This window comes from Falco cherrug, chromosome 4, assembly GCF_023634085.1.
Source record: "Falco cherrug isolate bFalChe1 chromosome 4, bFalChe1.pri, whole genome shotgun sequence".
NCBI classification, from domain to species: Eukaryota; Metazoa; Chordata; class Aves; order Falconiformes; family Falconidae; genus Falco; species Falco cherrug.
In genome coordinates this window covers 91,827,897-91,849,521 of record NC_073700.1, presented here as the reverse complement: position 1 = coordinate 91,849,521, position 21,625 = coordinate 91,827,897, and the positions used below count along the sequence as shown (strand labels likewise).

Here is a 21,625-nt window from a genome sequence, read left to right as displayed (position 1 = left end):
AAATAAAGTTACACTGACAACAATTTTTCAATTGTATGAAGATAAATTTGAGTTTTTGTTCTGTGTCTTTGAAAACACTTTTAAATGCAAGAAGATGAAAATTATTAAGCTTTTGTCAGGTATCAATGTGACTTGACTCAATTTAGTTAATTTGCCACAGATTTGAATGGTATTTAGTCATGTTGAAAATGCTGATTGAAGAATGGTGATTTCTCTGCCATTAAATAAAAAAATGTGCTAAGAATGTGTTATTTCTAATAAATAAGCAGGTTTCTCCTTAAGACAACACATCTTTAGGACTTTATAAATTCAAAGGAAGTATTCTGTGGTCTATGTTATCTATGAATTTATGGCACCAAAGAACTAGATATCAGGAGTTAGATATAAAATATAACAAAAGTTTTATACTACACTTTATTTGATAAATACTCCTGTTAAAATTCAGACAACTATAACTTTGTCTTTGTTGCCTATGTCTTCATAACTTGGTTGTCCATGAACGTTACTGTACGTAAACACTAAAATCAGTATTATTTCAGCAGTAAACAAACTTTCAGCACTACCATAAATCAGTGTCACTCGATTATGTATCATGGTTTTAATACATTAACTCAGATGACAACAAAGAGAAAACATTATAATAAGTGATCCTTAGGAGGGAAAACAAACAAACAAACAAACAAAAAGAATCGCTTGGACTTTTAATTCAGATTCAGAAAACCATTTAAATGAGTACTTAAATCTTTTCCTGCTTAGAAGAATACTTAAGAGTGTGCTCAGTTTTAAGTTCGTGGCAGTACTGCATTTCCTGGAGCTGGAAAACAAAAATGGGTATTCTCAAAGAATAATAATGCAGCTTAATAGAGTCCTACTTGTAAAGCCGAGCCATAACAACACAGCAAAAGCAAGTAAGTAGTACTTAATGGAAGCTGTAGCCTAAGAACAGTGTCTCATGTGATCTACATTTTATTTTTACCCAACAGAATACTTAATTCTATCTTGGTGCCATGCTTGGTTGGTTGTTTGGTAGTGAACAGATATTAAACTCCTTCTCAAAGGTGTAAGTTAACCACATTACAGTGGAGGAGAGCTTAGAGTAGCACATAGAACAGTTGCAGTGGTTCATCTAATGTGTGGTATCTTGTTGAAGTGAAGAACTCTGCCTGCAATAAGCTAACATAAATAAAAATTTAAAACTATTCAGGGAAGATCTCAGATGAAAAGAAGTTACAATAAATTTTGGTGCAAGGAAGTAGACATCCCTGTTGGATCCCCTAATGCACACTGTAGGCCACATATTACATGCTTTGGCAGGCACTCAATTTGAATCACTTGGTTCTGCTGGGATGTAAAGAACCGTTTTCAAGAAGATGAAGTCTGTCAATGGCACACTGCTTTTAGCTCCTACCTGTATTTCAAATCACATCTAATGTAGAGTTTACTGTTATGGAAATTTAGAAGCATAGAAAGAAATTTGCATTCACATACTTAGGTAAGCATAAAATAATCTTATCAGGGCTTGAAAAGGAGGCCACAATTAAATAATGTAACAGCACAGCTGTAGTACCTTTTGGGGAGCCAATATAATGAAAAAAACAGTATTGTTTTTGTATTAGGCGGTGACTTGCAAGCCAAGCAACAGGTTCTAACTTCACCTGTGTGCCGCCTCCTTGTGGCTTCTTGGCTCAAGATTTTCTTTTTTGCCTTTGAAAATGGGAACAATAAAACTTATGTGCATACAGACCTCAAAATCCAAAGTGATGAAATCACAGAAAGTCCTAGCCAATGTTGGATTTCTTCACGTGTTCAAAATGTCTGATACTTTAGGTGATACTGATCAGGAAGTTTTTATGAAAACACAAAGAGCTGTGCCGGGCCAGAATAGAGGACATGGATTTCCCACTTTGAACGTACAAACATGATGCAAAGGTGTGACGAGGCATCATACAAACACACCAAAGGCTAGCCTTAAAACAGCTAATGAGGCAACAGTTAATGATTAAGCTAGGGCAGAATTGCCTTCAGCAGCGAGAAGCTGCTTAGACATCTATTTGAAGCCCCAGCCATGTCCTGAGGCACACATTGAAAGCAGAAACAGTCCTGCTATACAATTTGAGCTTGGCAACCTAAAGGCTGCTTAGGTGTGCGTGCAAGAGCAGTGATCACATCTCTAAATTTCAGTGTAGACACACCATCTGTTCACAAGTGGTGCACTTAACATTGCTTGTAACGCTTCAGGACCCCTCTTATTTTAAGCTATAGCTTAACATATCTCCAATGAAAATTAGTCCCCTGTTTTTTTTTTTATGGGGGGTATATTGTTTTGCTATTGTACAAGCAAGCCAAGCACAAATTACATTAAGCTTCTGTCATTTCTGTTAGACCTATGAGATCTAAATTTTAGCCCTAGAGCTATCCAAATCTACTTCAAAATGAACTAACTTGAAATCCATGAAGCACATCAATGCTAACAGCAAATAATTTAGATATCACTCTGAAGGTTAAATACATCCTTTTAATCCCAAAGTAATTCTGTTAAAAGGTATTTGAAGACAGAATGATTCTTCCCTCCCCAAAACATGACCAAACGATGTCATCGGCTTTGTCTGAAGCCACACAATCTACTTTTGTATTTTTATATTGTATGTATATTCGTATTTTTATGTATATATATTTTTATATATAAATAATATACATATATGTACTAAGTAATGTATATGTATGAAGCATACACGTAAAGCTGCAACTACGCACACATTACTTTCTCAGTCTGCCTGCAGACACACCAAAAATTACATTTTGGTTTCAAGAGAATGCAAGAAGAGGAGGAGCAGCACTGCAAGCAGCAGGGTACTGACAGAAGCAAGATTAACATGCAACTGTTTAAGTGCAGCATGCTATTTACCTAGTATCATTTTGGAAGGGTATTAGTATCTCATGAAGCCAGTTGAAAACTGGAAGTAATGTTACAGCATGTATTACCTACAAACACGTATCTGTTTATCTGAGGTAACTCCTTGCACATAAAGAGTATCAGCAGAACAAGACACGTGCACGTGAAGTGTTTCTTTGAAATAGTGAAAGTCCTCATCTAAAGCCTGTATGATAATAAAATAATTGAAAAGCCTTGGAAAGCCTTAAACCCTGCCTTTTACAAAGGCCTTCTGACATCACTGAAGGCTCTACCCCAGGGGTCCTCAAACTACAGCCTGTGGGCTGGATACGGCCCCCCAGGGTCCTCAATCCAGGCCCCGGTATTTACAGAAGCCCCCCGCCCCCCCCACCCCCCACCCCGCCAGGGGTTGGTGGGGAAACCAAGCAGCCGCAGATGGCTGCCTGCCACTTCATCTGCGTACCGGCCCCCTGGTTAAAAAGTTTGAGGACCCCTGCACAGATACAGGCTTTATTTGGCCTGGTAAAAGGCTAACTGTGACCTTACTGAAAACCATCAAGCTCATCTGTTAGAGATTCCAAAGACTAATAGCAGACGGGAAACAAATGTTTATGAGGGTAAGAATATTGGAGTTTACACTGCTTGCTGGGCTGTGTTTTCCTGGACTCCTCACAGTCACACCAGAGGCATTCAAACTGCTCTGTATCCTTACATCTCTCCGTAGAAAGGTGCAGAGCAGCATTATAGAGAACTCAAGTTTGGGCCTCCTTTTGCAGCAGGGAGATTTGAAGTCTGCGATGCAACTCCCTCTGTTGTTACTTTCAGGAACGCTGAAGGGTACACTTCTTGTAAGTTCTTACAAACACACCACAGAACCAGTCATATAACAGAACTATCTATATATGTACAATAATGTTGGGATATGAACTTCCATAATCTAATGAGCAGTCTTTTTAAATGAACAGACGTCAAAATATTCTGCACAACAGACAAATTTGATTTTAGAAGCTCATCGTCCTTTAGTTAGTATGAGACTTAAAATACAGCTCTAATACCCAGTGTATGTTTTAGTAAGTGCATGTTGTGTCCTACCCCCTCATATATGAAACAGAATGAAAAGCAACAGTCGTGAGTTTTTCCAATACTGGACAGTTGGGCAGTATAAAATACATCCAGTTCCACTTACCCACCAGGCTTATGACAGCATGGTTCAAATTTAGAAGTGCTAGAAGCCATCAAGAGAACAGACTGTTCATCTTGACAAATCCCTACCCTTTTTGTCATAGTTTTGCACCAACCCAGTGTCAATGACAGATGTTTGGACAAAATGAACAACGGTAGCCGCTTCTCACGCTGTTCAGTGGCAAAGCAGTTTTGCTGTCTCTCTGAAAATGAGCGTCACAGGAAGAACCTATTACCTGCAAGTTGTAGTCCTGAAGAATTTTCACCAGTGAGTCTCTCAAATTAGGAATCTCCATGCCTTCCTTAATGCGGTGGATCAAAAGAATGGGATCAACATGAGTTCCGATATTGTTCAACAAACCAGTAATAAAAGCTGTGAAAACCAAGAGGCAAAGAAATTAAGAACAGAACCCAGCAAAATACCTGACTAAAGGATGCTTCAGTGACAAGCTACAGGCTTTGGATGATTCTATGACAGTTCTCTATACTGAGATATAAAACTAAGCCTCTTTCACATCGCCTCCGTATGTTTCATGCAGCTGCATTTACTTGAATACAGGCCTTTGGGGAAGAGAGGAAGATACAGTCTGGCAATTCAGAGAGTTTCTAGGGTATTCAGAAAAGGGGTAACTGAGTATCCAGCACACACCCACAAGTAAATAATGAATTTCATTTCAATAAAAAGGGCACTTGAGCAAATCAAGCCAAAAAATTAACTACATTATGCGACTACTCCATTCCCAGTACCAGGGTTTAAAAACATATTTTCAAGCACTTGACCTAACTCCAACGTGTGTCTAAATACTGCTGAGAGCAACTCACAAAACACAAGTGACACTTCAAAAAAGAAGTTGTCTGCTTTTTGAAGTGCACCTGGCTAAATGAAACACTAGGATAAACCCCAAGGCTGTGTTTTTTCTTCAGCCCCCAAGACAGGAATATCACTGGAGCTGGTTTGCATATGGGCAGATGGAACGGAGAGAATTCTATATGCTTTGAATCGCTTTTGATCTAAAGATGTCACTAATTGTAGCACCGCTTTTAGTGATGGACTGCACTTAAATATGGGTAACTTGAGAATGCCATTCTTCTAAAGAACTAACAGATTTTGGTTGGTTCTTCCTGGCAGAATTAGCAGCCATGGCATGAAAAGATACGTATTCTGACACTAATTCTACAAGACATTCAATCCTTCAGAACAGAGATCCCAAGGGAGACTTTAAAGCCTTGCTTTAAAGCCCCAGAAAAGTTGCAAAACTATCGGAGTAGACAGTTAAAATACTTCTCTATTTTCTCAGTCGTATGAACTCCTCTGAATCTGCCTCCTGAACAAAACTCATGTTGCTTAAGAGATCGACAGTTTCTGATTCCATCTAAACTTTAAACTGCAGTAGCTATTCATGTAATGGATGAAAGGTAAAATGCACTCATCATTACAGATCTTACCTTTTGCGACAGAAACAAAACAAATTAGTTATTCTACTGAGAGACAGAAAGGTGTAGGTTCTTCATTTTCAGAATTTCAAAGGGAAGCAGCTGCAATAAACATGCTACACAACATCCTCATCAAGCCTGCAGGCTGTGTTTTGAGGCTGTCTAAAAATAAAGCCTCATTCTGTCAAATTAAAAGCACCATTTTTCCCTTGATTTGCCATTAAGGACATAACTTTGCAGAGCTTAGTCAAATATTAAACTCTCTAAGTACTTATTCTGTAGCATGCTCACATGCTGCCTTACTGGAAGTTTTTAGCACAGCAGGACAGCTATGTTGTGCTCCACAAACCAGAAGGCCTCCCTGTCCATCCATAAACACCTTCTCTAATGTGCAGGTGGATAATTCAATGCTTTATTGCAATAGCAATCCATAAAAACACACACATGCAAGGTTTCTGAGTAAATATCCCACTTACGTGGTTTGTCAATAGAATATAAGATGAGGTCTTCCCAAAGTTCTCCATCATCTTGTTCCTTGGCAAATTCAATAGCTTTATCTACGTCTTGCAATTCTTCCATTATCATCTTCAAGGCACTGCGGCTATTACCCATTCTGCCTAGAAGAAAAAAAAAAAGAATTTATAGAACCTAAATGCGTATCAATGCTCAGTGCTTTAAGAAGGTCTTTCAATTTGAATTTTGTAAGCGTGAAGTTGCCTCCAACTAATTCAACCAAGTTCCATTCTAATCTGATCTAATCTGATGTCGGAATCAGATGTAGAATCCCAATGCAATCAGTGTAATCTGAACAAGTGCTTGAAGCACTTTGCCGGACTGGGACCTGAAGCCTTTCTTAAGGATGTGTTGGGTCATATTAGGGGTCCTGAAGTGCAGCAATATCTAATGTAAGGGGCTATGTATGTTTATGAACATGAACTATGACATGAAATACCCCCTTTGTGTGCCTGCATGGCACTCTTTTAATTTGCACTAACTATAGAGCAGCTTACACCCATGGAAAATGAGAAGGGAAGAGGAAGAAGTAGTAAACACACTGAACTATTTTTTAAATAAATCCATGAGTAAATCCTACTCTGCTCTCAAATGGTCCACAAAAACATTCTTACTAAAAAGACTGACTAAAAAGCCCACTTTCCATTCTGTTCATGACTAACACATAACATAAATAAAAATCTTAGTCTTACAATGCTTCCCATTCAGAGCAGATTCCTAGGTCTGCTGGAGGAGTTTATTTACAATTCATTTTATTAAAAAAAAAAAAGAAAAGAAAAAAAAGAATAAAGGCAATATAAGCAAATCTTCCACCTCAGCAAAAGATAGTATTAAGATTCTGAGATGTATTCAGAATAGAACATTTGTTTTACTTCTCGCCTCTCTTCAAACTGACAGTATTACTCTTTGAGATTGTCTCAAAAAAATCTCCCCCCACAAGCTAATCCCCAAAGCCCCCCAGCACCTCCAAACCCCCAGAAAAGCACCAAATCAAAAACACAGTAACACAATGTATGGAGTTAAGACATCATATGAATAATTCAGTGCTTTATTTTCTAAATCATGTTACTTGGTTGTACTGACCACCTATCAACTTTGTCTCTGGGAAAGCGTGTTAAAACTGTATTAGACAACACATCATTCATTTTTGCAGCATCGACTGATTAAAAGCATGATTAAAAGATTGAAAGCATGCTGTCATTTATCACAAGGAGAGTTACTTACTCAGAAGATAGACTGTCTCTTCTACAAAGTTCCTCTGTTGGCAGATCTCAAGAGCCTTGAATTTAAGGGAAAGGAGGAGGGAAAGAATACAGAGAACCATGTAACATGATATTTTATTGATCACACATGCTGCAAGAGGCTTAAAGATATTTTCCCATGAAGTTGTACTACTCATTTTGACAAGAACACAGCTCCCTTAGTATGCACTGCCAGGTCCTCTGGCATTAATTAAAAGGAGAAACTCCAACGCATTTTTTTTCATTTTACTTATTTTTCTCCAAGCTTAAATAAATCCAGGAACAGGACTGGTATTTCAGTCTGGATTATGCCAGTTTCGACCTCTAAATCTACTGGCAACTTCCTTCTTGCCCTTCCAAAATTTTGTTTATCCAGAAGCATTAAGGTTATCTGCTGCCAAGACTTGCTTCCTGTGGGTGGACTTCAGAAGTCCCTAGTGATGGCAGGTCTGCTTGACATCCATTCGTAACACAAGACCAGATCCCCTCAGGGTAACCAGAATGGTTTTAGGACATAGAGTGCCCTCCAAATTTTGTACCAGTGGCCTCCAAGATGACACTACAAAAATAACCTAGCGCAAATATGAAACAATAAGGAGGAAGCATTTCTTGTTATTTTGGTTTAAAGACCTGAGGGCTAAATACCACAAGCAGTTACAGAATCTGTGTGTAGGTGAAGAACACTTAGCACTATTACCAAAACTACCAAACTGATTACCAACAAGTTTTTAGTTCCAGAAAATTGGAAGGGCTGGTATGCCATAAATGATGCCGTGTCTGTTTCCAATTTGAAAGCAGAAAGCAAATTCAAGATTCACGGCACTCCTGTGAAGACAACTCTTCACCCCAATAAAGACTTTCATACATGGAAATAAAAACTATAAATGCGTAAAATACAGCTACATCTAAAGATGTAGGTAGGAATTAATTTTTCCTTCCATTTGCTAATTATTTCAGATGGGTTACTATGAAGATTAGAGATACAGACGATGAATTTTGGGGTAGGAGTAAGTGAATTACCAACCGGATACATCAGGGGAATGAAGCTATGAATAATACTACTACGTTATAAACACAGCTGACAGCCTTTTTTCTCTCCATTTCAAAGTTTAACTACAAAGTACCAGGTATCCAGTAGCTCTGGACGCTGTGTGTTTCTTGACTGTCACGCTCCCTCTAGAGGAAAACAGGGAACATTCGTACTTCTCTCGGTTCATTCTCTAAAACATTTGCTGAACTGCACTTGAGTAAAAGTGGCTTACTTTTAAAGAACAAGTATTTCTTCCTGCTGGGTTTATATTTTCTTTAAAGCAACAATAAGCACGATTTTTTTCAAACATCATGGGTTTTTGCAATTTATACACTGCACTGGAATCTGCTGAATAGGAACTGAAAATATTGGTAACTGGGACATTCTTGGTCCCCTTTTTATTTCCTTAGAACAAGGATTTGTATGTGGCAAAAAGTGTTACTATATGGTATGTATGGTAAGAAGGATAACCACAGTTAGTGACGACAGTAAATTCAACTAAGTTTTATATAGTGTCGGTATCTTTCCTCTCTGCCTCAGCTTCTTACTGAAACATATTAACATTTTAATGTAAGGTTATAAGGACACTTTTTTTCCTAACATCCTTCTCTCTCACTTTGGTGATTACTGCATCCCATCTTCCAAAGATCCACGGGTCTCTGACTTATTCTTGCTTACAGCCTGTAAACTTGAGCAAAGCAATGCCAGCAATGTGCTTCTATCATTTACACACAGTACTTTTCTGCACCACCCATCGCTTAAGACAGGTGGCTGGATCTGCAATAACTAAAACTGATTTGCACCAAAGGAAAAAAAATGCAGATAAGATTTTAGACGTAAAACCATGATCATGCAAATAATGCAAAAGGTAAAAACTAAGAGAGAATCACAGAGTTATAAGCAAATAAGCCAACATAGAAAAAAGTATCTGGCTGGCAACCTCTCAGGCTCACTGCCTAAAATAATCACCAAAACAACCTAGTTTCTTGCGACAGCTTCAACAAAGACCAAGCCTCCAACCCTACACACAGTATGTTCCAGCGTTCCCTGCTGTTGCACAGTAAGGTTGACAAAAGCATGCAAAACAAGAGAGGTGCCAGGAACAGTACTAGTTCTGTTCAGAACCACGTAAATTGCAATATTCAATATTACATTTAAAACTATTCCAGTGCACATAGAGAGGCATCCTTTTACAACGTCTGTGTTGCTTGGCCATTAGGAGCAACAAATACAAATAATAAAATATTGACCCAGCTAAAGAGGAAAACAAATTTTTCATTTGATTCCTCTCATTTCAAGCAAGGGGAAAAAAAACAACCAAGGTTGCCCTTAACTTTTTTTTTTTTTAATTTGGAAAGAAAGAACAAGAAAGGGAAATATAAAGAGCTTAAAAGTGGTGAAAACTTGGTACTTTGTAAAACCCCAAGTCTACTAGCAGAAGTACAAAGATAAACCACTTCTAGCTCTGCGAGTTCAGTGACTTTTATACTGCGTATATTATTTGAAAGCAATTTAGGACCTTACAATACAAAGCTAGAAAAATTCCACTTTATAGCTACTCATTTTTCAAGATCTAACATTGACTGCTCCTAGACTGGGCAAAAAGAGTGTTGATTTCTTACAGGCAAAACCTGCTGTTCAGTCAGGCCAGGCACTGATGAGTAGCTATGTTGTAGGAACACTTCAAGTGTGAACTCAGAAATTCTGCCTTCAAGATCCCCAGCAATTCCTGCCCTGTGAGCTGCGAGAGGAAGGTCTCAGCTGTCAGCCCACTCTGCAAACCAGGCGATGGCCATAAACTCAGAGCACCCCAGCTCTGGGCAGTAGAGGGCAGTACCGAGCGCAGTTACGAACTCACACTCCCGGCACAAACGCCGCAGACCTGCGCTGAGGCTCTGCCAGCTTACCTTCTCTAGCGGACAGTGAGTGCTGTCTCTGAGAAATGGTAGTAAGTTTGGACGATCATACTCAGCATAAAGGCTGATCTGTTTCTCGTGATATCGTTGGCCTTTATGGTGGTCTCTTTTGAAAAGCTTGTGCAAATACTAGGAATCAAAAAAGAGAATTAGAACTCAAACCGACTTACACAATAATATTTGTTCCCTACTAATAAAAAGCCCTGCCTAACTTCCTCAGGAATGTGCTAACACATACTAAAAGGCACAGAAATTAAATCCTGATACAAAAGCTGAACTTTGTGTTTTTCTGAAGTACCCTCACATCAGCAATCTCCAAGAACAGCTCTGTAGAACAGGCTGTCCACAACACTCAAATGAATGCCCTTCAACCTTCAAGAAAACTACTGGAGTTTGAATTTTATGTAAAACTTTGGGGAAATACGTCAAATGAAACATGTTGGTTATCTAGATATGCTTGACCATTATAGATAACTATAGATCAAATTTTTACCACATGAAATGTTTTAACTGAAGCACTTCAAAATATAGATACTGTGGCAAAGCTCCTTCCTCCCTAGATGAGCACAGAAAAGTCTGGAGAATAATTATGAGGGCGACTGTTATTCAAAGGGAAGTAGGCTTCACACTTGGAAACCGGTGCATGCCTTCCACAAACTGACAGCCAGTCAGTCATCTCTGCAAACCTTGTGTCTCTGCAAATCTCGTGGGCTGCAGGCTGTGTACTCCATAGAGCTGCTTCCCATAATCAGGTGTCTAACACATAAACCTGCTCTCCACCAGATCGATGCAGTGAGCCCCACCTGTACACAGCAGCAAGTTAAACTTCCCTACATAATACAGTCCGAGGAAGTGGTTACACGTTACGTATTCCACTGACAGCACGTTCAAACTGAAGAGGTGCTTTTGGAATAGCAATGTGGAGCCACAGCCTTACAGTGATACTGTAATTCTGCACATACAAGAACAATCCTGCAGCATATGGACGTTACAGCTCTAGAAAGACAAGTGGTTCACTGTCTCTGTGGATCAGCACGACGTGCTTCAGTGTTGCACCCACTACCCAACCCCATTTTTGTCTAGGTAAAGAGGAGGGATACAAGCAAGAAGTAACTGACCAGACAAGTGTTTGCAACGCCATAAGGAGTACCTCATGGTATATTAACAAGTAAGCAGTGTGTTATCAAGTTCTTACAGGTACACACTTAAAATTCTTTTACTACCTTAAAAACGCTATGGCCATGTTAAAAAATGGATTAGCAAACCGGCTTTGACGATTTATGACATTTCAGTGTCACGTGCACTTAAACACATCTGTAAGAGATGCATTTTTACATCTTTGAACCAGCAAAGAGTTCAGCTCAACTTGAAACTAACAAGAGTATAGAAATAATTACCACATGCTGTAGCTCAGGCCTGTTTTCCAATTCTTCAACGACTCTGTCAATCTGAAAGAAGACAAATAAAACCCAATAGATTAGCAAATCTGTGATGAACATCCCATTTACAGGAGTGAAAGAAGGACAGGTAATACAAGCAAGCATTGGACTGCCATGCCATGAACTTGCTATACTCACAGAAATTTTATCTTCGTTATCCAAAAGCATGTCTACTGCTTTCTAAAGTAAAGAAAGAGAATCCAGTGAAGAAACAGGTACAACATTTTCTCATACTCTATACAGTATTATGCTTGTTCATGCATGGGTATCTGATAGATTATTGCAGACCTACTTTTTTCAGCAACACAGAGAGAGCAGTTTGCATAACACCAGCATTCCCCGACAGCACAGCATTACAGGAGAACACACCATGTATTCTTCTAGAATACCTCTCCTAAGTTTCCACGCTAATAACAATCAATACTGTACACTTACATTGCAGGTGAAGTATGCCTATTGAATCATGGGTCACAGAAGGCCACTGCCAAATGATGTAGAAATATTATGTGTCCCATTGCAAAAGGAACTGCAGGGTGATGACTGTGTAAGAAACACATTATTCAACTTGCCTTACAACTGGATTCCTCCAAACTACGTGCACACCAATACCGTAACACAAGCAGCCAAGACCATGTAAGCCAAAGGGCCACCAGAATGCTGGTTCAGCTTCCTCTTACAAGAGCAAACTTTGCTTCACATACAAAAAATACAAATCCATAGATTCCTGGTATGATTTACTCTATTTAATAAAAAAGAATTCTACTCCTTTTTTTTTTTTTCTTTTTTTTTTTTCTCCTATGTAGTTTAGAATAGGCATACCAAAGATGATCACTTTGGTACTCCTGGCTCCTATTTTAGCTCCAGTGCTTAAACAATTACTGCACTGAAAAAACAGCAGATCTACTTGGTGTCCTCCCAGGGATCACACCAAAGCATGTTTGCTGAGATTTCTATAGCCAGCTGGGAAGAAAGAAGATAGAATTCAGCACAAAATGCGAGCTTCTTGATTTTGGGAATTTTGGTTCTTCTTGCAAACTTTCAGAAGCAAATTAATTGACTGCAGTGAAAGAACGTTTAATATACACCTCAACAAATTCACTGCCTCCTTTCTTTGGCTTATTAAGAGCATTAGTTCTTTAGAAATGCAGAAGCAATATCATGGTGAAAGTCTACTTGAGAATCACAACAATGATCTTGGACTGTTCTTACTGTGAGTGATACTCAAATGGAAATACAAATGAAAAAGATCATCCTCAGGTCAAGTATTTTGCAGTCCAGGCAAACATAATCTTCCTTACCTCAGAATGTATTCAGACACAGCAAACACGCTCTCTGCCTGAACACTATCCTTAGCTCATCTATTTTTAATCTGTTAAAATATCTCTAGTGCAAAGTGAATATAAAATCATTAAGATCACCATACCTCTGAATCAAAATCCATGAGCAGAACGATTTTGTCTCTGATAGAACTGAAAAGATTGTGCTTGTGGATCAACTGGAAGACGTCTTTGTGCCTCAGAGTTAAGTAAATTTCAAGGGCTCTGCCATAGCGCTGGTCATAAGTATACCTGACAAAATAATGTTACAATACACGTGGATCTTAAATAACCAAGTGTAGAAAAATCACCTACGAGGGAAAATGTAAATGAACTCCAGGATGCAAATCTTGCTAGAATGCTATTTGATCTGATAAATTTTGAAACGGTTGCTGTGATTCATTTTTGTTGAAGGGAAATCAGACACTCGGCAACATTAATTTCTGTTTATATCAGCCACCACATTTGTGTTCTGACCTGTGGTTCTCTGCATTTTCGTTTTCCTGTTTTCAAACCACAGCAGAAGCTACACAAAACACCTACCTTTTCTATTACTGGAAACTAATTGGAACTCTCTTCAGAACTAAAAAACTTTGTCCTCTTAAAACTTTGGGACAGACTGTAACATAGCAATAGACAGTAGCTCTGCTTTCTTCAAAGAAGTAGTATGAAAAGAACTTAACATGGGAATCAGGCTGAGAACACCGAAGAGCTTTATGTCTGTACGAAGCAGCCTAGAACCTGATCAGTTCTGGCACATTTTCCAGCCACGCAGTAAACCTCAATATAATACTTCTGAAATAGCGGGGAAAACAGCACCATCTTATTTTCCTGTGGGTAATTCTGAAATGTGCACTTCACAAAAGAGGCTCCCCCTGACAGCATAAAGAGGACTGCTAGCTATTTGCTTTGGAAAGAGTAGCAGCAAATCCAATCTCGTACTAAACTCTTTGCCTTTCATACTCCGTGTACACTTTATTATAGAGGGAAAAGAATTGCTAAGCTGTGCAATCAGCAGAGGGGAGAGGAGAGAAAGCCAATACTCCCCAGATTACAGCAAAGCAGGTATTTCTGTTAAGAGAGTTAGGCAAACATTTATAAACTACAGTACACTATTTCAAGCTTACTTTTTGTAATAGGAGTTTAAAATTGTACTCACAATTCTGCAAGCGTTCGTAGCAAAGTCCTGTTCTGTGGATCTTTCTTCAGGTGATCCACTACAGCTTGAACTATGATTGTGTTGTTGTAGAGATCTCCAGGCCACTCTTTTATCAGGGTTGCAAACCCCTAAAAGTATAAGAGATTTTAACAGAAACAGAAAGAACTGCCTAAGGAACATTTCAAAACATCAAAGCTTCAGCTAAACCTCTGAGATGATACCTGCTGTGCTTCACCTCTAAGCCAGTTTTACGTGCCCGGAGACGTGCATAGTGAAGAACACAGATTTTCCTTCTCAGGCCAATGTTATTAAGATTTATGAAGCTCAGTCTCTTTTGGGTACTGTAGGCTTTGTGCAGCACCTCAACCACTTATGCTACATTAAACTAAAAATAACAGTATTTATAATAAATAATCAATCTCACAGTATTTGCGTGCTCTGAAGAACTTTCTACCTATTCTCCTAAAACCAAACCCCAAATTCATCTTTTACATCTTTTTATTATTGTGGAACTGTCCATTGATAATCTGTTTGAATACAACACAGAATTTGCTGTTGGAATTCTACATTGCTAAGGGTGTCTGGTTGGCGATACCTATTATACATGGACACATCTCGCCGCAGTACCTCATAGTCACTCTCCAAAAATTCATGCAGGACCATTTCATAGATCAGAGGTTTCAAAACTGGATCCCGCCTGGGCAAGTAACGACTAATCGCCTACAGGAAGAAAAAGAATAAAGTGTCAGAAGGGAATGACACGTAACATCCTGGCACATCGATGACAGAAAAAAGTATTTGTTGTGAAACAAAAAACCCTAAAATTATGTGTAAAACATGGCTCTGGGTAAACGCTGAAAGAGTTGTATATTCGTATTTGGAAGCAGTATCCTGAAGTCAGCTACTGAAGGACTACACAGATTGGAATTGCATTACTTACCTGTAAGAATTCTCATTAGAAAGATAGGTGCCAAGATACTGGTTAGAATGGAAGAATTAGCCATTGCACTTAGGGGTGTCTGCATATGTACTGCTAGTCATTTAGAAAAAAAAAAACCATGAAAGACCCCTCAAAAGAAGAAAGTTTTCAAAACCCATTTTGTCCAGTCTTGGTCTATGTCTTGTAAAAAGGCATAAACATTCATTTGCTGAAAAACGTGTACTTTTGATTAATGACTTACTGTGAGGTCGCTACATTTTATGAAGAGTTCTGTTTTGCTACTATTTTTACACACCCAAATGAAAATTAATTTGAGAATACATCTCTGCACAGAAAGGGTGAAGACGTGTGATCTGTTGCTGTATAGGAGGTGTTAAGGAACCATGTTCTGGAAGGCAGGAGACGAGAACCTGCCAGAACGAATCAGCTCATACCCTGGAATTTCAGCACAGCATCTTATTAGTACTATTATTCCATTCAACTAGAGCCCAAGGTTATTACCGCCTGCCAAAATAAGCCCTACTGCTACCAGCTGTGTGGGGACTTTGGGGTTTATAGCTGAAGGCCCAACAGTGATGAAATTCCTCCAAGCACCCAGAGATGTTGCCTGCTGCCCACTAATGGCACGTGGTGCAGTAGCATTTTGCTACTCAAGTTGCTCGGACAAAGCAGAAATGACATCTTGCTACATTTTTCTGTTTGTTTTTTTGTTTTGTTTTGTTTGTTTTTACAGACAGCAATGACTATTCACAAAAAAATTCTCCTTGAATTTAAATCCAAAAAATTGCCTAAGTTACATATTGCATTAGTCTTCCATCCGTAGGTGAAAAAGGAGGTAAAATAAAAGACAAATAAAAAAAAGCATTGTTAATGACTTTGCAAAAATTTAAAGTTCATTGCTCACAGGAGACCTATTCTCTACCCACACTGTTTGAGCTTGGCCAGTCTTTGAAATGTAGCGTGCTGCCAACATCAGCTCCCACCGTCTGTCACAGAATTTAATGACTAACTCAGGGTATGGTCTTGCCAGCTGCCCTGGGGAATCATATTCCTGACCCCCTCATAAAAAAACCTCCTCCAACCATAAAGAAAGCAAGCTGATCATCAGCTAGAGACTCCAAGGCAGAGGACATTCTCTAATAGCTGTTTTCATTCCCACTTTCCACCTTCCTGCCACCTCCTAAATGAACAGCTTGGTCCGACCGGCTTTGCCGCAGCTCTTGGCTGCGGTTCGGCCGCGCAGCGAGCTGTGGCGCAGTGCAGCTGCCTCGCTGCGTAGGGGCCAGGCTGCCTTGGGAAGGAATCTCTCCTGCCCCAGGTCCCACTGCTCTGAAGGAAAAGCACAAGCCGCTCCTGCAGTTTGGCCCCCATGGTCAGCAAAGGCGGAGAAGCGCCCGAGTTATTTTTAAGCCTAGGCACAAAGGTGAACTCAGACCCATGCTGGAGGTTACAAACTCTTCCAACTGTATTTTTAAGCAGTAGTTAAGAAGCGAGGTCAGACAAAGAAGCTCCATAATCAGCATGCCTTTGCATCAATTCCTGAATTATGTGGTGAAAGAGACTTTAAACAAAAAGGATACTATATACAGAAATATTTTCTTTGTTTCTTCTTAAGACCTGCTTTCAAACTTTTGAACAATAGGTATGAAGACGGAGAACAAGAAATCCTATATAAAAGTTAACATGAGATAGCCTAAAATATCTCACCAGTAAGTGCAAACCACAATTATTAATCCTTCAGCGGATACCTAAGAGATGAAAGAAGCTGTCTGGATAACACTGCTCTATGCTGTGCGCACCACAGTCAAGTGAAGTCTGTCATGTGTCCTCTAGCCAATGTTTTGGTCAAAGTCTTTCTGCGGCTCATCCTGCACTCATGCTGAAAGTCACTGCTGTCACAGCAGGGTCAACAGAATGGAGCACATCCCTGACGCCACAATGGCCATCGCTTGCAGAATCTGGCACCTTCCTTCAGATCCACCCTCCTAAGCTGTCTGAGCTGAGACATTGGATTTTACACTGAAGTGATTTGAGCACAAGCATGTACTCCATCAAGCCACCACTGCTGAAGGAGAGGAGCAGATCATTGCAAGGCTCTAAAATCTTGAAACTGCCATAACAAAGTTTGCTAGAGGACATTCACTGTAGACATGAGAGACAGCAAGATACCACAATGCAGTCTCTGGTAGCCAAACAGGACCTTTTAGTACAGAACACTCAAAAAACCCTCCAAATCCACAAACAAACAAGACACCCCACAGGCTTTGATATTGGGGTATCCTAATTAGTCCCTCTGCAGGAAGGTAAGTTTAAGCCTTTAGTTTTACTGCCACTTCAGTTATCGGCAGATCACCTTAGATTGGAAACACCAGGTTTCAGGCAATCACTTACATGCAACACAAATTCTCTAAGAAAATTCCCTTTCGAAACAGATTTTGTCTCCAGTTCTCAAATAAAGTCTCCTCAACAGGGCCTAAAGCCATTACAGCCCAGTTACACCACCATTTAATACCTGCTGGTCGAAAAACAGGTAAAAACTCCAAATTGCATGCAAGTGACCCCCAGCATTACAAGAACCACTTCATTTAGATCTGGTTTAACTTAGTTCATCCTTTATAAGACTCAGGTATCTTTAGGAACTTGGGAAAAGTTACATATGGTTGAAATCATAAAATAAGAAAGGCATCTTCCAGAACTGCAGCTTGAATCTGAATCATGTAATGGACTGCATCTTATGTTTTTCTAAGTCCACTTCCAAAGGGCTGAAAACAACAAACTGTTTAGAAAGGCAGTAATTTAGCAGAGATGTTTTGCAGTAAACCTGCAAATATTTTTATATTTTACAGTCTGCTGGATGACATAAGTAGAGACAAGAAAAAAACATCCACTCCAGACACTTGCATCTAAAAACCAAAATAAGCCCAAAAGTACTAAGAAGCAGTGTATCAAAATTTCACCTGTACTTGCACTCAGGTCCTTTATAGCATTGAAATAAAGAAGCAGAAACATGAGATTTCATCTTCCAAGGTGGCAAAGAGTGCACCGAACCACTAAGCACTCATACAAAAGGCAAAGCTGTTCTTGCACTGGAATGGCTCTAAAACAAAAGCCAGACATTTCTGAAAACTGTAATGCTGAAACACTTTCGCTCTTTGAACAGAATTAAACAGCTCAAAACCAGCAAGGGACTGCATGCTGTGAGATCTTAATAATATGTCCTTTTTGGCTCATTGAGTTTGAATAGGAAGACATAAAATTCAGAAATAAACGTACACGTGTTACCAAAGGGAGTGTGCATAATGTTTTCTACTGGTTTGGCAGCGACAGTACTATAGCCTTATGTCCCAGGCAATTTATTAACTGAGAATCTCACATTAAATGTGTCCTGTTACGGTAGCTGGCTTGCAACCAGGGAAAACACAAGACAGGGCAGAATGCTCCTCTTTCTTGCCACCCTTTCTAGCACACAGCATAGGTTTTACGTGTTGCTTTGCAATTTAACTGTTCTTTGATGGTTAAACCTGTGGCTTTGTTGCAAGGCATGTGGATTTTCAGGAAAGGCTGGCAGCCATGGAGTCTACTTACCTTCAAGAGTTATGGTACAATTTTTCAGGTCATACTGGAAGGGAGTGAAAAGCAAATGGGAAAGATGTATTTAACTACGAGCACCTTTGCAAGTAAAGGCCTTGGATGTGGGTCTTTTCATTGCAGACTGTCAACAAGGTAAAGATAGGTAGCTGAGTACCTGGATGTGCTATACCTCCTGTTTTGAGGCATGCTAACATATACACATTGATCTGAAAGGCAACTGTGCAACTAGAGATCCGGGGCAGGAATTTCAAGGGCAGTGTTGTATCATGCTACCACACTGGAGACATCAAATGTGTTCCTTTAGCTACTTGGTCAAAACATGCAGGAAATACGGCATGCCAATTACTTGAGTGCAGAGACTGAAATTAACTTACCTTAAGCTGACCTATTTCTTTAAACTTGTAAACTTCAAATTCCCAGAGTTCTGTGTTTTTGCCAAGAATTTTCTGGCATTTTCTGGAAGGAAGATGAAAGAGGAGAAAACAAAAGTAGGTACACAGAATAATACAAATGTATTTGTAAATAGTACAAATGTATCCTTGCATTACTGCAAGGATTCCTTTCTTCTTTCTGCTCCATATCAAGACAGTTTCAAAGGTGACTTATTTGGGCAACCATTGCTTTAAGCAGAGCACGCCACGAACTACTCCTTTCAGATCTTACAATTTTACTGCATCCAAGAGGACTTCACTGCTTAATATGCATTCACCCTTATGGATTACAGCCATATTAGCTTCATGAGTGAAGTTTTTAAATCTCAGCTGAGAAAAATTGAGTACTTAAGATACGCTTAAGCTTACACATACATGAAAACACAAATCTTAGGTAATTTCTGATCCTTACTTCAGATACCCTTATTTGACATTTATGTTAACTGCCATGTAACCACAAATCATTTTCTGATGGTCCTACATGGAACGACATACTAATAAAATTAGATTATCAACATCCAAAACAAACCTCAGTTTTGAAAATCTAGTGTGACTGAAAAATCAAGGCTGACACTCACAAATATGTATGTCTAATTCTAGTCAAAGTTTAGAAAGTTTACAGTAACTTTTGGGTCACTACAGGCAAGAAAATATAGGGCACAGTAATACATTTGTATGTTTTGAAACCTCAGAAACTCCAGAACATGTAAAATCAACAACACAAAATACTTCAGAATGAATAATTTGCTTTTGCTTTGTCCTACACACACACACACACACACATTTTAGCCAGCAAATAAAAATCTTTAATAAGTTACCGAGCAGCCAGGTCATACTCTCCTTTCTCCACTAGGTGATTTATATAGGCTAAGCCAATGTCCTAAAGGGAATAAAAATCATTAGTTATAGAAGTTTGGAAGTCAGCTACTAGACTGCCACAATAACTATCATTCCAGCTGTATGCACTGCTGTTAAGTCAAGCAGCAGGCCCTAAGGGTATACCCTGAGTCCTCCTTTAGATGTAGGGCCCACAGATCAGTCAACACAAAATAAACGCATAGACTGCTCACAAATTCAAATTAAGATGCTCTTTTAAACAGTTCGCATGACCTCACTGACGCTGAGATGACCGTACCACCTCTACATATTAAGGATTGTTCAAAATCCATAGTGCATCCATTTAGTGCTTGCATTAGTCATTTCTAAAAGAAAACCACCAGCCATTATATGAAACACTTTCTTTGTCAACACAAAGTTTGCAGGGGGGAAAAACACTGGCTGGGAACATAAATCCTAGCGCTGCTCTATACAATAAAGGAATTACCGAGAATTTAGCAAGATTATTACATATTATTACAAAATAAAATCCCCTTCTCCAGAGTTCATCACACAGGTCAGCTGTAAAATTTTTCTGTTAGGCATTTAATATTGTAAAATTTTGGCAAAACAGCCATGGCCTCTACTATAATTTCAACACTGGTGTCATGGTCAACACAGCCCAGTGTACCCACTGCGTAACTTAAGAATCACATCACTAAAAGCACATTGTTCCCAGGGGAAAGAAAAATCATGCATGTACACCTGATTTTAAAATTCCATTCCACTGGAATAGTCTGTATTTTCAACTTCACCATTCTCAGGAATGAAGATTTCCAGCAGCCTCTTTCTCCAGTAGGCCAGTTCCCCAGTGATCAGAGCAGACAGTATAACAAAGGGAGCTGTAGATCTGCGGTTGTTTAGGACCTTTGCATTCTGCTCTAGAGGTGCAGGGGGGCAGCCATCATTACTGCCACCTAAAAAAATCCCCAAGACCACCAGACTTGTCAGGTGATGCGAGTGTGCTATCATTGGTCTGATCACTGCTGGCCAGTGAGACCATGAGTTGTTTTAAATCCCTGAACTGATAATCCTTTGCTTAGGGTTTGATGTCAGCATTTTTTCGTTCAACACAGCCTATGGGTTTTGCATTACAGATCAAACACTCTACAACTCTGCTTGTATATACACACACTGAATTTCATCATAGCAGAGCAAATTTCTGCAAACCAAGAGAAATGGGGTTTTTGTGTTTTGGGTTTTTTTTGGTTTTTTACTTCCCTCCTAACATATTGCCAGGACCTCTTTTAAGAATTCTTTATAACTTTTGCAAGGGTCACAGAGCAGCTAAATCATACAAACTCTGTAATAGGTGATGGCATGGCATTAGGTCTTGATTCAACTTCTGGACTACCCAAGAAGAAAAGCATGTTTATGACATACTGACATATAATGTGTGTATTATAGCAGTAAACTGGCTACAAAATAAACACATCTTCTAACGCTCTGCACTTAAACACAAACTTCCATTTAAAGAAGCAGCAGTATTAATGAAACATCAATGCGCTCACGCCAAGGTCAATTTAAACAAAATAAAAAAATGCATGTTAAAACTAGCGATGCTTTTATGACTATTACATTATGCCCCTCTTTTGTCTTAAACATAGATATCCTTCATTGCTTTATGAAGAGACAATAGACATGGGAAATAACTACAAAGGAGA

General features: G+C 39.2%; 1 protein-coding gene across 3 annotated transcripts in view; it reads right to left on the bottom strand.

Moving 5' to 3' along the window:
- VPS41 (VPS41 subunit of HOPS complex) overlaps positions 1-21,625 on the bottom strand; it is a 107,306-nt gene that overhangs the window by 8,033 nt on the left and 77,648 nt on the right. For all 3 annotated transcript variants that reach the window (XM_055707508.1, XM_055707507.1, XM_005446220.4), the window contains exons 15-25: positions 19,904-19,965; positions 19,029-19,110; positions 14,751-14,843; positions 14,124-14,251; positions 13,072-13,216; positions 11,787-11,828; positions 11,607-11,657; positions 10,201-10,338; positions 7,247-7,301; positions 5,986-6,126; positions 4,312-4,448 (exon numbers count right to left, since the gene is read on the bottom strand). In XM_055707508.1, the coding sequence (XP_055563483.1) occupies positions 4,312-4,448; positions 5,986-6,126; positions 7,247-7,301; positions 10,201-10,338; positions 11,607-11,657; positions 11,787-11,828; positions 13,072-13,216; positions 14,124-14,251; positions 14,751-14,843; positions 19,029-19,110; positions 19,904-19,965 (1,074 nt within the window). The remainder of the gene's footprint in view (positions 1-4,311; positions 4,449-5,985; positions 6,127-7,246; positions 7,302-10,200; positions 10,339-11,606; positions 11,658-11,786; positions 11,829-13,071; positions 13,217-14,123; positions 14,252-14,750; positions 14,844-19,028; positions 19,111-19,903; positions 19,966-21,625) is intronic.